General features: G+C 48.1%; 1 protein-coding gene across 1 annotated transcript; it reads left to right on the top strand.

Moving 5' to 3' along the window:
• Positions 1-957: 957 nt before the first annotated feature.
• Positions 958-13461, top strand: GPHA2 (glycoprotein hormone subunit alpha 2). Its single transcript, XM_056853438.1, has 4 exons — positions 958-1021; positions 7346-7450; positions 8950-9131; positions 13360-13461. Exons 1-4 carry the CDS (start codon positions 958-960, stop codon positions 13459-13461), a joined length of 453 nt encoding a protein of 150 aa, XP_056709416.1.
• Positions 13462-15331: the final 1870 nt, after the last annotated feature.

Genomic DNA, 15331 nt, shown 5'->3' with positions numbered 1-15331 from the left:
GACTCTATGGCTTTGAAGTCCCTCCCCAAACCCCGCCCCCCTCAAGCCCCACCCCAAAAACCTCCCACCGATAGCAAAGAGGGACCTGGCCACCCTAACAAAATACTGACAGGTTTTAGGATGGGGTTCAGTTCACAAGCCCATCTCTGGGTTTAAGCTTCCACTTTCAAATGAATATTTCCCCTTGTTTGTTCATGAATGTTTGTTCTGTCACCAGCATTGATTTATTCAAAACATTTATATGCTGCTTTCCCATCCAAATAGGGTCCCCAGTGCTGTGATTCTAGGGAGAACCCAAAGGCATGATGCAGGCCCTACCCAGTGCTAACTTCATTAACCTGGGAGTAAAAGTTTCATTTTCCTGACCTGGATGGTCCAGGCTAGCCTGAACTTATCACATCTTGGAGACTACAAAGGAAGTCTAGGGCTGCTATGCAGAGTCAGGCAATGGCAATCCACCTCTGTTCATCTCTTGCCTTGAAAAGTCAGCTGCTTTTTGAGGGTACTTTCCACTACCAAAAGTTTCATTGGAACTTAATCTCAGATTTGCATGCTTGGGGTTGCAGGTAAGCATAGTCAGAACAAAGCTTGAAGGGTGGGTATACAGCTTTTGCTAAAGAAAACAAAAAGGGTGAGAGGGTTAGAAAATGGAAAGAAAGCTCAAATTAGTTCAAAGATGACAGATGAGATGGAAAGATTTAAGAGGCCTGAAGGATAGTATCTCTAGGTCTCCTGAGAAAGATACCAAGCAGGATCACACCAGAAGTCCATCTAATACAAAATTTTGATAGGAGCCCTCCAGATGCCTCTGGAAATTCACAAGCTGGGCACAAGCTATGATGGCCATCACAAGCCTTTGTTCCCAGTTGCTAATATTCAGAGATATACTGCCCCTAACTATAGAAGCTTTATTTCTTAGCTGTCAGGACTAAAAAGCCCTCAACAGGCATTATCCCAATGAATGAAGCTTGGCTCCATATTGTGGAGCTGGCTAGAAGCAAACTGGAAAAGGAAGACGAAAGTGAGAAAGCCAAGAGTGCAGGAATGGACTCTGCCGAAGGAGCTTGCTTGGGGCAAGAGGGGTCGAAGAGCAAGGGCATGGTGCCTGGGAATATGCTGAGAACCTAGCAGACTTGTCAAGCAGAAGGTTTTGACCGTCTTTTCATGCCATCTCTGAGAGCCAGTTTGGTGTAGTGGTTAGAGCAGGGGTTGGGAACGTCAGGCCCGGGGGCCGTTTAAGGCCCGCGAAATCATTTGTTCTGGCCCTTTGTGGGTCCTGGCAGATCTCTGGCTCAGAAGGATCTAAGACTGGCGATCCGTCCCCTCCCGCAGACAGGAATAGCCTCTGTTCAAGGCAAATGTGAGTTTGTTTTGATGAAAAGGAATCTTTTTTTCCCCTTGCAGAAGAGTCGTTAGCTATGGAGCTAACCAGGTGGGTGAGTGCGCCACTGGTTGGATGCCTGCCTGCTTGCCCGTGCCGGGGGGGGGGGTCATCTGGGGCAGCTGCCTGCTTGGGGCTTGGTCGGCTAGTTTTTAAGTTGATAATTTTGTATGGCCCGCAAATGATGTTATAAATATCCAAATGGCCCTTGGCGGAAAAAAGGTTCTCCACCCCTGGTTAGAAAGTCACACTGAGATGAGAGACTCCAGTTCCAATCCCCACTCTGCCATGGCAGCTTTCTGGGTGATCTTGGGTAAGTTACACACACTCAGCCAAACGTACCTCACAGGGATAAAATGGAAGAGGGGAGAATGATGCCATAATGATTTACTGGATTCTGCTTGCCATAGCTGAATGGTTCAGTGAAAAGCCCCAGCCCGGGAGAAGCTGTTATCAATTTAGTGCCTCTGCCAGGATATGGCTGACATTTCTGGCCCTGTGTCCTAGAACCCGGGTACCCAGTGGGATGAGGTATTATTTCAAAGAAATCATTGCCTCTTTCAAAAGCAACATAATTACCTACTTAATGCACTCAGAGCCAGATGCATTTCAGGGCACTTGGCGAGAAAATGGACCTCCTGGATGCTTTCCTGGTCAGAGGAGAAAGTACAGGGTGCCCAGCCAGGCTGGAGCTAACTTCCCATCCTTGGTGCTCTGAACACCTCTGTAGGAGAGTTCCTTGCAAACCCTGCCATGAGCAGTTCTCACCGAGACCCCAAAAGCAAGCCCTCTGCAGCTGCTCCAGCGTCCCCAGCTGAACGACGACGACGACGCTGAACAGTCTGCAACTGGATCTTCCCAGTGTTTTAAAAATGGAAAGAGCAGCTGATTGGGACAGGCCGGTTAACCCTTCTCTTCCCAGGTGATTTCACTGATCAAAACCACCCCCTCCCCTTACAGGGTGTTTGGCCCTGGAAGGAGGATTCTTAAAAAGGGGTTCAGTATAGGGAGGAAGAGTTAAACCAGGGATGTCAAACTTATTTGTTACAAGGGCCCGATATGACACAAAAGTCACTTGGTCAGGCCAGGCCATGTGTACCATAAAACTTAATGCCAGGTACTGGAGACACAAACTTTATAGAAGACCCAGGCGTTTTTAGAAAATGTTGGGAAGAGCTAATCACAGATCTTCCAGCATCTCCTTTGGTTTGACCCTTAGAATTAATTTGCTCTTCGGTCTCAAGAGGGTGAGACCGTCCCAGATCCAAGACAAGAGTAAATGTAGGGTAAATCAGTCGTTAAAATGGAACTTGGAGAAGATGCCAGAGATTCTGTATGTGCCTGAGAATAGTTGGTAGGGCTATCTTTGAATTTGAAAAATCTATCAAAGATAATCAATGCTACTGTTAATAATACATAAGTATACAGTGAAAGTGCGTTCTGCATCTAGGACACAGTTTTCACCTAAGCTTACCTCCTGCCTTTCCAGCACCACAAGGATCTCTTCCCCCCCAAAAAAGATGGGTATCTTCTCTTTGATCTTTTGTGCATGGCTGTTTTACTTGCTGTCACCCCTCCGACATAATCCAAACAAAGATCCCTCAGGTCTTTGTTTGGATTATGCATGCCATTTCTGACCGTCACAGGTCGTCTCACTCTCCTCTTGCATTTGTCCGCGTTTTCAGGGACTTGTTTTATCTCAAGTTTGAAAACACGGGCAAAACGCAGGGAAATGCAGGAGGAGAGCAAGGTGAACTCTGACAGTCGGAAATGGCATGCATAATCCAAAGACCCGAAGTCGTCAGAGGGGTGACCGTGAGGGAAACAGCCATTCATAAAAGGCCCATGTATTGTAAAAAAAACTTGCATCTTTTTTAAAGTTTAGCTTTTCTTCTATGGGGGTGAATAAAGAGAAATATGGGGGGCAGTTTCAAGAAAGAGAAAGAATGAAGGAAAAAAGAACCACTGGGCCTCTTTGGATTTGTGTTAATCAGGAAAGATTTAAAGGGTTCTTTGATGCGTTTGCTGTTGTTTTTTCAAGGTCACTGTGTGAGTTTCCCCTTTTCTCATGCAAGGTGGGTGTCTGATAGGGAAGGCAGATCCTAGGCCAGTTCTGGCTGTGTGTGTGTTTAATTCTGGGGATGTAACTGCCTTCCAAAAACACCGCTTCTGCAATCCCCGTGATGGAATTACTCCTGGGACAGTGAGCGCACACACTGCTAGTAAGTGATAATTTTTCTCTATGGGGAGTGCTGGTTGATGACTTAATCACTCTAGGTCTGAAAAAGGGAGCAGAGCTGTGCTCCTAGAAGGGTTGCCAATCTGATCTGATCTCCAGGTTCAATTCCGGGCATCTGCAGTTAATCAAGGATCGGGTTGCAGGTGATCTGAAAGTAGGGTTGCCAACTGCCAGGTAGTAGCAGGAGATCTCCTGGTATTACAACTGATCTCCAGCCGACAGAGATCAGATCACCTGGAGAAAATGGCTGCTTTGGTAACTGGATTCTATGGCATTGAAGACCCTCCCCTCCCCAAACCCCACCCTCCTCAGGCTCCGCCCCAAAAACCTCCCGCTGGTGGCAAAGAGGGACCTGGCAACCCTAGCTCCTAGGCTTCTCTGCTCTGTTCACAAGAGTGTGGATTGGATAGCCACCCTGTCTGTCACCAGTCCAATCCAGGCACGGGGCAGTATGAATTCTGACACCGACATGTGTAAAGTAGGGCTGGAGGATGTTGAGGTTGAACACGGGCTGAGGCCCAAAAGGGTTTGCTGCCTGAACAATGACACTTGTGGGTGCTTTGTGCAGACAACCCAAGAGTGTCAGCAGGACACGCCGTGAGATAATGTGGTTCTCCGGCTCTGCCCCTGCTCTGCCCCTGCTAGGTGAAAGGGCCCAAAGAGACTTGCCCAAGAGAACCATATCCACTAAATTCACTATGAATTGAGGCAGATCGTGAGAGGGAGGGCAGAAAGGGATGGGCCAGTGCTTGGCTGTTGTGATACTTTCGTATACGTCCAGTTGCCACTTTGGAGTCAGGAAGGCATTTTCCTCCAGGCCAGATTGGCCCAGGGATCCTGGAGGTTGTTTGCTTTCCTTTGGGCACAGAGCAGGGGTCACTGGGGGAGTGGTAGCAGTGAATTTCCTGCATTGTGCACAGGGTTGGACTAGATGACCCTTGAGCATCCTGTCCAGCTCTATGTTTCTAACCCTAGAGCAAGCACAATGTGAGAGCATGTAGGTGCTTCTTGTGCAAAGATCATTTCTACGTATGACACATGTTTAGAATTAGCAGCCTGAACGCTCAGCCACTCTATGAATCTGGCCCGACTTGTACACACATGAACACACCTGAAAATACCTTATACTGAATCAGACCATCATTCCATCAAGGTCAGTGTTGTCTATTCAGACTGGCAGGGGCTTTCTAGGGTCTTGTGTAGAGGGCTTTCACATCCCCTATTACCTGATCTTTTCAACTGGAGATGCTGGGGATTGAACCTGGAACCTTCTGCACGCAAAGCAGTGCCTTTCCCACTGAGCCACAGTCCCTCCCCGTGGAATTGCTAGCGTGATGTTTCCACATAGGGGCGGCTTGTGGAGACTGGTCTTTTCTGAGACCTTTGTAGGAAGGGCTTCTGCCTGGAGAGACAGACAAGCTTTCTCCTAATCTGGAAGTGGGTGGGGAGATGGGGAGGGTAGAAGCGGTGGTGGGCTGGGCGCAGGTGAGAGGAGAGGCAGCCACCTGGACTAGAAATACCCCTGTGAGTAGAGCAGAGGCAAGTCCCAGAAATTGACTGGAGGCTCCGTTGTTAGGGACCCATGAAAATTCCCAAAAGCCGTGCAGGTGAGTGCCCGGGGGCAGAAGCCAGGTGAAAGGGGCCGAATTAGAAGCAGGGGACTGAGACAGTGGGTTGGTTAGGATGCGGGAGGTCCTTGTTAAAGCTGACCCACAGTCACCAAGCAAGGAAGTGAGTCACTCTGAGCAGGAACGTTGAAAGGATCAAATCAGGTTTTTAAAAATCTGTCAAACGCTTGACAGTCTCCCTGAAAGGTAAGATGCAAATGTAAATAATGACTGACAAATCTGTGGGAAGGGGAAAGGACAAAGCTGTCTATCAAAGCAAAGTAAAAAAAAGAAGAAATACAGTGGAGAGAAACAGCGAAGGGTGTGTGTGTGTGTGTGTGTGTGTGTGTGTGTGTGTGTGTGTGTGTGTGTGTAAGAGTGAGGGAGAGAGATGGGTGTTGCAGTGATTTGTGTGCTGGGCTAGAACCTGGGTTCCAATCCCTACTCAGCCACGAAGCTTCCTGGGTGCCCTTAGGCCAGTCACACTCTTTCAGCCTAACCTACCTTACAGGGTTGTTGTGAAGATTAAACAGAAGGCAGGAGAGCCATGTGTACTGTATTGAACTACTTGGGGGAAGGCTAGGATAGCCTTTTGGCCACCACGGCTGAGAGATGTGCTCTTTGTCATGTACCAGCCTCCCAAGCTATAAATAGATTCCAAATCAATATCAACACTTTTAAAAATGTTTTACTTTTTATCAGAGACAGCAGAGAATTCTGTCGACTGGTTTTGAAGACTATGGGTTTGTTTCTTTTTAAAGTTTTTTTGGCTGCTCTGCCAGATATGATGGTGATTTGCAAATATGTCTCCCGTACTGGAGCCCAGCCACTCTGAACAGGCACCTCTCTCATTCGTAGTTTCCAAAGGTAGGCAGGTGCCCTCCCTCTCCAAGGGGCATCAACAACTGCTGCCAGAAGAGGGAAGAATCCCCCCCACCTTGTGCAACCCAATCTGGCTGCTCCCTATGGAGGGGATGCAGGTAGGGTTGTCAACCTCCAGGTAGTAGCTGGAGACCTCCCTCTATTACAACTGATTTCTGGCCGAGAGAGATCAGTTCACCTGGAGAAAATGGCTGTTTTGGCAATTGGACTCTATGGCATTGAAGTCCCTCGCCTTGCCTCCCCAAACCCCGTCCTCCTCCACCCCAAAACCTCCCGCCAGTGGTGAAGAGGGGCCTGGCAACCCTAGATATGTTGTGCCAAGATCGGGGGAGCACATCAGATACAGGGCTGACTTTGTCTCTTCCTTCCCCTTCTGCTGTCTTTCTCTTGTGGCTACGGCAAACACAAGGTCTCCAGCTCCACTCTAGGAATCTCCTTTGCTTGACCATTTGCAACAGCAGCCTAGCTCGGCTGCCTACTTTGCTCACAAGCTTGTGTGGTAGCTGTGCCATCTTTCCAGCCTGAAATAGTCCCGGGGGGGGGGGCTACTTGAGCCTCTTGGGGAAGCCCATGTGTACCCCAGGGGACATGCGAGTTTCCCCCCCGGACTGCTTCAGGTTGGGGAAATGGCACAGGAGGGGAGGCAGATGCTCCTCCATGCTTGTTGTGGCCCTAATCCTAATTGGGCACTGCACACTGAGAAATTGAAGAGATGCTACAACTCACATGTGATTGTGTTAAATGTCTGGCTCAGGGTGGGGACCCCAGACCCAACCTTCATACTCTGTAATGTGTCATGGTATCTCCAAACACTCGTGTCTGTTCCAGAGGGATAGCCTGGCTAAAACAAGAAAAAAGCATTCTGATTGTGCTCCTTTTTCAGTCTTCCTTTCTTCTGCACCTACATGTTCATGCCTGTGCCACCTGACAGCACGGGGGCTCATGTCTACGAAATCTTGTGCCACCATAAACTTCTTCAGATGCACCTGCAGAAGCAGGCTTAAGTCCACGAAAGCTTATGCTAGAATAAATGTGTTTCCCTCCTACCCCCCACCTTTTAAGGTGGCACAAGATTCCAGTTGGTTTTTTGTGTGTGACCGATTTAGCATGCCTCCTGCCATCAGTTAATAAAATGGTTAATCTTCAAGGTTCCACTTGGTTCTGCTAGGCCAAGTATTGCGTTCACACATGAAGGCTGCACCATACCTTTGCAAATGCAGAGCCTGTGTTTTCCAGAGAGCCGCGGCGTGATGCAAATCTTCTGTTCGGCTGTCCTCTATGTTTTGTTGGCCACAGGATGCTGGAGAGGCGAAGCTGCCAGACGGGGCTGTCACCTGCACTGTAAGCACCATGGGCTGGGGGGTAAAGGGAGACCCTACAGGGCCTTTGCTGAGAAATGGGGTGTGATTGGCCAGCTGGGACCTACTTCCTAGGTATTATGCCCATTGCAGGAGGCAGGACTCAGGCGTCTTAGAGGGCACACTAAATATTAGCATTCTGGGATCTTAATCCATACGAACATTTAATCATAGAATCATAGAGTTGGAAAGGACCACCAGGGTCATGTAGTCCAACCCCCTGCACAATGCAGGAAATTCACAACTACCTCCCCCACACACCCTGTGACCCCTACTCCATGCCCAGAAGATGGCCCTCTCATCACCTCTTAAGGTCATAGAATCAGCATTGCTGACAAATGGCCATTTTTTTTTTAAAGAAGGCTTATTAAAAAAAATAGAAGTTTATCTTCTGGATAGCCTAGCGCCATTGGTCAAGACAACAGCTGACCTCGGCCTGCAAGTAAAACTGCCCTACCGCTCTGGCACTCTGCCCGGGCAATCCAGCAATTGTGGGAGAAGAGGACAGTTTAAAGCAAGAAGAGACTATTCCAAAGCCTGCTGTGGTCGATTCTACATCAACATGCAACCCCCCGCCCCCCCAATGTTGTATTGGAGAACATTTGTTGTTTTAAAAAATATCTCTTAGTAATTATAGCCGTGTTAAGAAGACAGGCCAGTCTCTGCTCATCCTTCCCCTTTAAAATAAAATCACAGATTTCAGCTTTTGGCATGCCTGCTTAGCACAAAGACCCAAGCAACTGTTTGCCACATGAGTCATTGAGGATGTAGCAGAAGTGAGTTGGCTGATGAAATATACATGTGCTCTTGAAGAATAATTGGATGCAATTTGAAATTGGGGGAGGGGGAAGGCTCCTGTTCTTTAAATAGCTGCGCAGTCTACCTTCTCATGAGCCAGTCTTCACTAGGCACTCTGACCTTGTGTAGTGTAGGTAGTTAGCATGTCGGACTGGGATCTGAGAAACCCAGGTTCGAATCCCCTTTTTACCATGGAAGCTTGCTGGATTCACCTTGGGCCAGTCACTAGGGTTGCCAACCTCCAGGTACTAACTGGAGATCTGCTATTACATCTGATCTCCAGCCGATAGAGATCCGTTCACCTGAAGAAAATGGCCTCTTTGGCAATTGGACTCTATGGCATTGAAGTCCCTCCCCTCTGCCCTCCTCAGGCTCCACCCCAAAACCTTCCCGCCGGTGGCGAAGAGGGACCTGACAACCCTACCAGTCACAGACTTAGCCTAGTAGCCTACCTCACAGGGTTGCTGTGATGATAAAATGGAGGAGAGGCAAACAATTTAAGCTGCTTTAGCTGCCCTTTGGGGAGAAAGGAGGGGTATAAAGTAAGTCTATAATAAACGAGAAGGCCCAGAGGCCTAACTTTCAGTTTTGGGACCAGCACTCTTACCTGATACAAGTTGAACAGATCTTGGGTAGTCTTTCGCTGCTCTCGTAGATGACTCTCCTTCCTTTCCTCTGCTCCAGCTTTCAATGTGACCATCAAGAGTGACCACCGAGGAAGCTGCCGTGGCAGTCACGTGGTCCAGGCCTGCGTGGGCTACTGCGAGTCAAGCGCCTTCCCCTCCAAATACTCGGTCCTCCTGGCCAGCAACTTCAAGCACATCACCTCCGTGTCCCAGTGCTGCACCATCACCAAGATGCAAAAGGTGAGAGGCGTTGTGCAGTTAGAGTTGCTATCCTCTTGGGGGGGGGAGAGGCTGGGATTATCCAGCATCACAAGTGATTTACTGACCACAGAGATCAGTTCCCCTGGAGAATCATAGAATCATCAAGTTGGAAGGGACCACAAGGGTCATCTAGTCCAACCCCTGCCCAATGCAGGAAATTCACAACCACCTCCCCCAAACACACACCCAGTGACCCCTACTCCATGCCCAGAAGATGCCCAAGATGCCCTCCCTCTTATGATCTGCCTAAGGTCATAGAATCAGCGTTGCTGACAGATGGCCATTTAGCCTCTGCTTAAAATCCTCCAGGGAAGGAGTGCTTACCACCTCCTGAGGAAGCCTGTTTCACTGAGGAACCGCTCTGTTAGAAAATTCTTCCTAATGTCTGGATAGAAACTCTTTTGATTTAATTTCAACCCATTGGTTCTAGTCCAACCTTCTGGGGCAACAGAAAACAACTCAGCACCATCCTCTATATGACAGCCCTTCAAGTACTTGAAGATGGTTATCATATCCCCTCAGTCTTCTCCTCTTCAGGCTTTCAAGGGTGGCCCCTTCAGCATTCGGTCCCTCCCCAAACCTTATCTTCCCAAGGCGCCACTCCCCAATCTTCCAGCCCAGAATTGGCAACCCTGTGAACAGTTCTCAGAGTCCCTTATAGGGCCTAAGATCTAGGTTCAGTCCGCCCCCCACCCCCAGCCATGAAATACATTGGATGACCTTGGACAAATAGCTCTTTCATTTTCAGACCTACGTACCTCACAGGGTTGTTATGAGGATAAAAGGAGGAGAGAATGTGGTACCCCTGAGCTGCTTGGACAAAGGGTGGGGGGGAATGAAATCTTTGAGGGAGTCAGCTCTTTCTCCATCACAGAGGAAAATGCCTTTCCACCACAACCAAGAATGCTGTGGCAGAAAACTCATCTTCCACTTTCCCCACTCCCAAAAAGACATCAGCAGCAGCTGAGTTTGGGGAGTCCATCTTCCATAGCTGTGGTGGAGCCACAAGAGTTTTGATATTTTGGTACAGCCCTTACAGTAGTTTTATTTGTGCATTTTTACTCTGTCACCATGTACCAAACCCATCTTCTAAAGAGTACAGGCATCCTTTCACCAACCTGGAGTTTTTTCTACCCAAATTGCTCATAGCTTTTCTGTCAGAACATCACAGACTATGTTACAGATACCATGGATGTGCACACTCCCATCACATTATGCCAGCCATTTCTCCCCGCCCCCAACTCCTTTCCCCTCAGAATAAAACAATATTTAAGGTTGAATGGTACCAGCTTGGTCTGAGGCTAGAGCAACGGCCCCATGGCCTGTGAATCCTGCCCCACTGGCCCACCGGTCATGCCTAGTAATCTAAGTAATAATATTATGAAAAATTCCCTCCGATTCTACATGCCCCCGCAAGGTACTTCCACATGTGCTTTGCTCTGCCTTGGCTGCGGAGAGCCAGCATGAGAGCCAGCGTGGTGTAGTGGTTAAGAGCAGTGGATAGGAGCGGTAGACTCTAATCTGGTGAACTGGGTTGGTTTCCCCACTCCTACACATGAAGCCAGCTGGGTGACCTTGGGCTAGTCACAGCTCTCTCAGAGCTCTCTCAGCCCCACCCACCTCACAATGAGTCTGTTGTTGGGAGGGGAAGAGAAGGTGATTGTAAGTCAGTTTGATTCTTCCTTAAGTGGTAGAGAAAGGTGGCATATAAAAACCAACTCTTCTTCCTTACAGAAGCACCATTTTCAGAAGCATCCACACAATGTTCCCTGGGATCTTTCCAAAAAAAAAAAAAAAAAAAAAGATTGTGGTTAAAACACATTTGGACACCACATGGATGTTATGGTGCCTGTTTTTGCACAGCTCCAGCCGATAAAGATCAGTTCACCTGGAGAAAATGGCCTCTATAGCATTGAAGTCCCTCCCCAAATCCCATCCTCCGCAGGCTCCACCCCAAAAACCTCCCGCCAGTGGCGAAGAGGGACCTGGCAACCCTACACGAGGGGCATGTATAGAGAAAACCTCTTGCACGTAGATCAGAAAAACTGAGGAAAGCAGAGGATTGAACAGCTAGCTTGCTAGTGAACACCTAGAGCAGAGACTATATTAAGGCCTTGCGCATCCAGCGCCCATGAATATTCCCTGGTTTTGGAATTCCTCCATCTAATTCTCAATATCCTCATATCGAATAAAGGTTTCTTGCTTCCCACTAGATTGGGAGCCAAAACCATGATCCCAGTTTATGGACAAGAGATTCCAATCTGCCCAGGTATTTAGACACCACCACAAATGGGAGATTTAAAGAAGTTAGAGCAGCTTACAATTGCCTTCCCCTCCCCACAACAGACCCCGTTAGGGTTGCTAGGTCCCTCTTTGCCTCTGGTGGGAGGTTTTTGGGTGGAGCTTGAGGAGGGCAGGCTTTGTAGAGGGGAGGGACTTCAATGCCATAGAGTCCAATGGCCAAAGCGGCCATTTTCTCCAGGTGAACTGATCTCTTATCGGCTGGAGATAAGTTGTAATAGCAGGGGATCTCCAGCTAGTACCTGGAGGCTGGCAACCCTAGACCCCGTGTGAGGTAGGTGAGGCTGAGAGAGCTCAGAGAGTACCATGACTAGCCCAAGGTCACCCAGCAGGCTGCATGTGGAAGAGTGGGGGATCTAACCCAGCTCTCCAGATTACAATCTGCCGCTCTTAACTACTGTGCCGCGCTGGCTGACTTCCTAGTTTCCTAAATCCTCAGTCAGTTGTGCTGAATGCACCAGGGAAGGAAGAAACGCGCAAGCCAAAACCAGCAATTATCTTCTTTTGTACAGAAGCCATCTTCGTTGCACTAATTCCACCTTTTAAATAAACAAGTTAATGACACATTAATTACGTGTATGTAAAATACAGGAATTTGGGGAATAGTAACAGAAGGATGTTTTGCCTCAGTATAAACTAATTCACATTTAGGTTAACTCCCATTCTTTGATATTTGTGGGGAATGGTCATAGGGAAAACGGCTTCCCATCCCTACTTGCAGAAATATATCAAGAAATGGTTCAAGTGTAGGAGCCACCTACAGTGTGAAATAGTAGTTAAAGCATCAAGGCTAGGATCTGGGAGATCTAGGTGCAGATCTTCAACCTGCCATGGAAACTTGCTGGGTGACCTTGGGCCAGCCACACAAACACAGCCTAAACTACAAGGTTGATGTATAAGAATAAAACTGGAGAGAACAATGTAGCCTGTTTGTCTTTATTGGGGGAAAAGGCAGGGTATGAATGGCCTGGGGGAATGCTCTGCTGAGTAACATCAGGGCCCTGCGGGACCTGAAAGAGTTCCACAGGGTCTGTAAGACAAAGCTTTTCCACCAGACCTACGACTGAGGACACCTGCAGGTGTAGGGTTGCCAGGTCCCTCTTCGCCACCAGCGGGAGGTTTTTGGGGCAGAACCTGAGGAGGGCAGGGTTTGGGGAGGGGAGGGACTTCAATGCCATAGAGCCCAATTGCCAAAGCAGCCATTTTCTCCAGGTGAACTGATCTCTATCGGCTGGAGATCAGTTGTCATAGCAGGAGATCTCCAGCTAGTACCTGGAGGCTGGCAACCCTAAGCTAGTACCTGAAGCTTGGCAACCCTACGCAGGTGACACTAATACTGGCCTCCCTCCCCCCCTTTTTCTTGTATACAACTGACATTATGGGGGGTGGATAGCTGACTAGCTTGTTTTGTTTGGCAGTTCTTGCTACTGTCGGCACTATGGTACAGCGACCATCAGTTAATACTTGGGAATGATATAACGGTTTAAAATGTTTTAACAGTTTTATCATTATACTTTGTTTTTAATTGTTGTTATCTGCTCTGAGCCCAGCCTTGGTCAGGAAGGGCGGTTTAAAAAGATGATAAATAAGTAAAGTAAATAAAGGATTTGCCAGTGCTAATAGAAACATGAAGGAAAAGAGGATACATTTAAGGAAGAGAAACACGGGCACATGCACACCCAGGCATTGTGAGGAACTGTGAGCATCTAGTGCTATCGGCTGTTTGAGATGGGGACACGCCAGGAAGGCAAGGCTTTGCAATGCAGCTCTTTAGGGGTTTAGTCCTGGGGGGGTGGGGGGCACAAGTTGTCATTCTTGGACAGAAAGGGTAGGGAGGAGAAGAGGCTTCCAGGAAGAGAAGCATGTTTTGATCTCTACTTCTCCCCCCACCCTTTTTTTCCTACAGATTAAGGTGCGACTGCATTGTGGAGCCAGTAGGCGTGAGAATATGGATCTCTTCACGGCTAAGACCTGTCAGTGTGACATGTGTCGTCTCTCCAGATACTAGGGGTGGGGGGGAAGGAAGACACACGCAAACTGCTTCCCTTTTCCCTACTAGCAAACGTTTCTACCACACCAAGGCCAGCCGTCATGTCTCTTCCCCACAGACACCCCCTTCCCACAAGGCTTTAAGAGGGGAGTGGACATATTCATGGAGGAAAGGGGTATTCATGGCTATTAGTTAAAATGGATACTAGTCATGCTGCATACCTATTCTCTCTAGTATCAGAGGATCATGCCTATTATAGTAGGTGCTGTGAAACACAGGCAGGATAATGCTGCAGTCATTGTATTTGTGGGCTTCCTAGAGGCCCGTTTGGCCTCTGTCTGAACAGACTGCTGGACTTGATGGGCCTTGCTCTGATCCAGCAGGGCCTTTCTTATGTTCTTAAGGCATGAGATAGCTGCCAAATTCAAGCACCTTAGAACAGACCCACTGATTCTTAAAGTTATTTTGATTACTCTCGCGCCTAAACTGTTTAGTCTTCTCACTCATGAACTAAGTCTGCCAGGAATGATACCGTTAGCCAAATCCACCAGATGATGAAACCATGTACATAAGATGTCAAATCGGTGGTGGTGGGGGTAGGTTCAGTGTGTCCACCATTCCTTATCCATGATGAGGGAAAGAGTTCAAAAACTGCTTAGAGACTAGGCTGAAGGAAGCACTTTAAAATGGCCAAGAATGTCAGCCTAGCTCACTTTACAGCCCAAAACACTTGCCAGACGAACTGGATTCTTAGGTAGTTCATTAGCATAAGAAGCTGCTAAAAAATTTTCCCTATAGAAGTACAAAGCAGGCCAAGCTTTCAAGAACTGAGGCTTTGAAGAGCCGTGACCCATTTTACTCATGCGTGTACACGGCATGCAGGAAAAGGCTACAGATACTGACTGCAATCAGCTCAGAGAAGCACACCACAAACCCAGGAAGTACCTCTCAGTTTTGAACTCAGATTGCTTTTCCACAGATGTAATTTACACAGCTGTTTCCATAAATGATTTCTCCCCCTTAAGATGCTCCTCTCCGGTGACAGCTCTGTGGGGACAGCTGCCTCAAGAAGTGGGGGGGGGAGACCAAGTGGGACCCCAGGGCATGACTAAGGCTAGGAAATCAGATTAAGGCAAGTAATTAATAGCGAAGAACAACTCACCCCACAAAAAGAGTTTTCAGCAACCCAAGCAGTGTTTTCTGGATATATTATGAATGCAGGTGGGACTCAGGTTTGCTACTTGGAATGCTTGTAGCAAGGAAGCCTTCTGCAGAAGTTCTAAAAATAGTACAATGTTACCAACCCAAAATTAAGCCTACCATTACTTAAAAAACAACTATCATGCCCAGTAAGTTATGTGAAACGACCCTTGGAGTCAGCCTCCTGAGACTCCCCTCCAAGGGTCGTTTCACATAACCTACCCTAAAACAGGTATGGAAATTCCTTCAGAATCAACCTCCCACAAGTCCTCCGCTCTTATCTGCGCACAAAATTTAACCGGGTTTGACGGTCATTCCCCAAAGCTACTTGACGAGACAGAAGAATCAGTTGTGACATGAAACTTTTATCTTTATTGAATACAGACTCGTCCAGCAAAAGGAAAATGAGGGCGAGGGGAGGGCTCATGGTAGCGAAACTTGTAATAAATAGACTTCCCCCCCACCCCCCACCAAAATAGCTCTCTTCTGCAGCCCCACCCCCCCACCCCTGGACCTCAAGGCCTACTCCTGTGGAAACTACGCCCCTGCGAGGCATCAGCTAAAAAGACTACAGAAAAGGTGCACCTGGTCTCTAGGGTTGCCGACTGGCTTCAGTGTTTTACTAAAAAATAAACTGTAATACACGCAACCCACCCACCCCGCCCTTCCCCAAAAGAACCCCCCGTGA

This window comes from Euleptes europaea, chromosome 7 (genome assembly GCF_029931775.1).
Source record: "Euleptes europaea isolate rEulEur1 chromosome 7, rEulEur1.hap1, whole genome shotgun sequence".
In the NCBI taxonomy this organism is placed as follows: domain Eukaryota; kingdom Metazoa; phylum Chordata; class Lepidosauria; order Squamata; family Sphaerodactylidae; genus Euleptes; species Euleptes europaea.
This window is presented reverse-complemented; position numbering and strand designations above follow the sequence as displayed.

Bases quoted from the DNA above. Each gene is read 5' to 3' on its own strand.
- GPHA2 (XM_056853438.1), top strand. From the start codon at position 958: ATGAATGAAGCTTGGCTCCATATTGTGGAGCTGGCTAGAAGCAAACTG. The intron at 1,022-7,345 runs GTGAGAAAGCCA...TGTGTTTTCCAG, and splicing joins ACTGGAAAAGGAAGACGAAA to AGAGCCGCGGCGTGATGCAA. The intron at 9,132-13,359 runs GTGAGAGGCGTT...TTTTTCCTACAG, and splicing joins CCATCACCAAGATGCAAAAG to ATTAAGGTGCGACTGCATTG.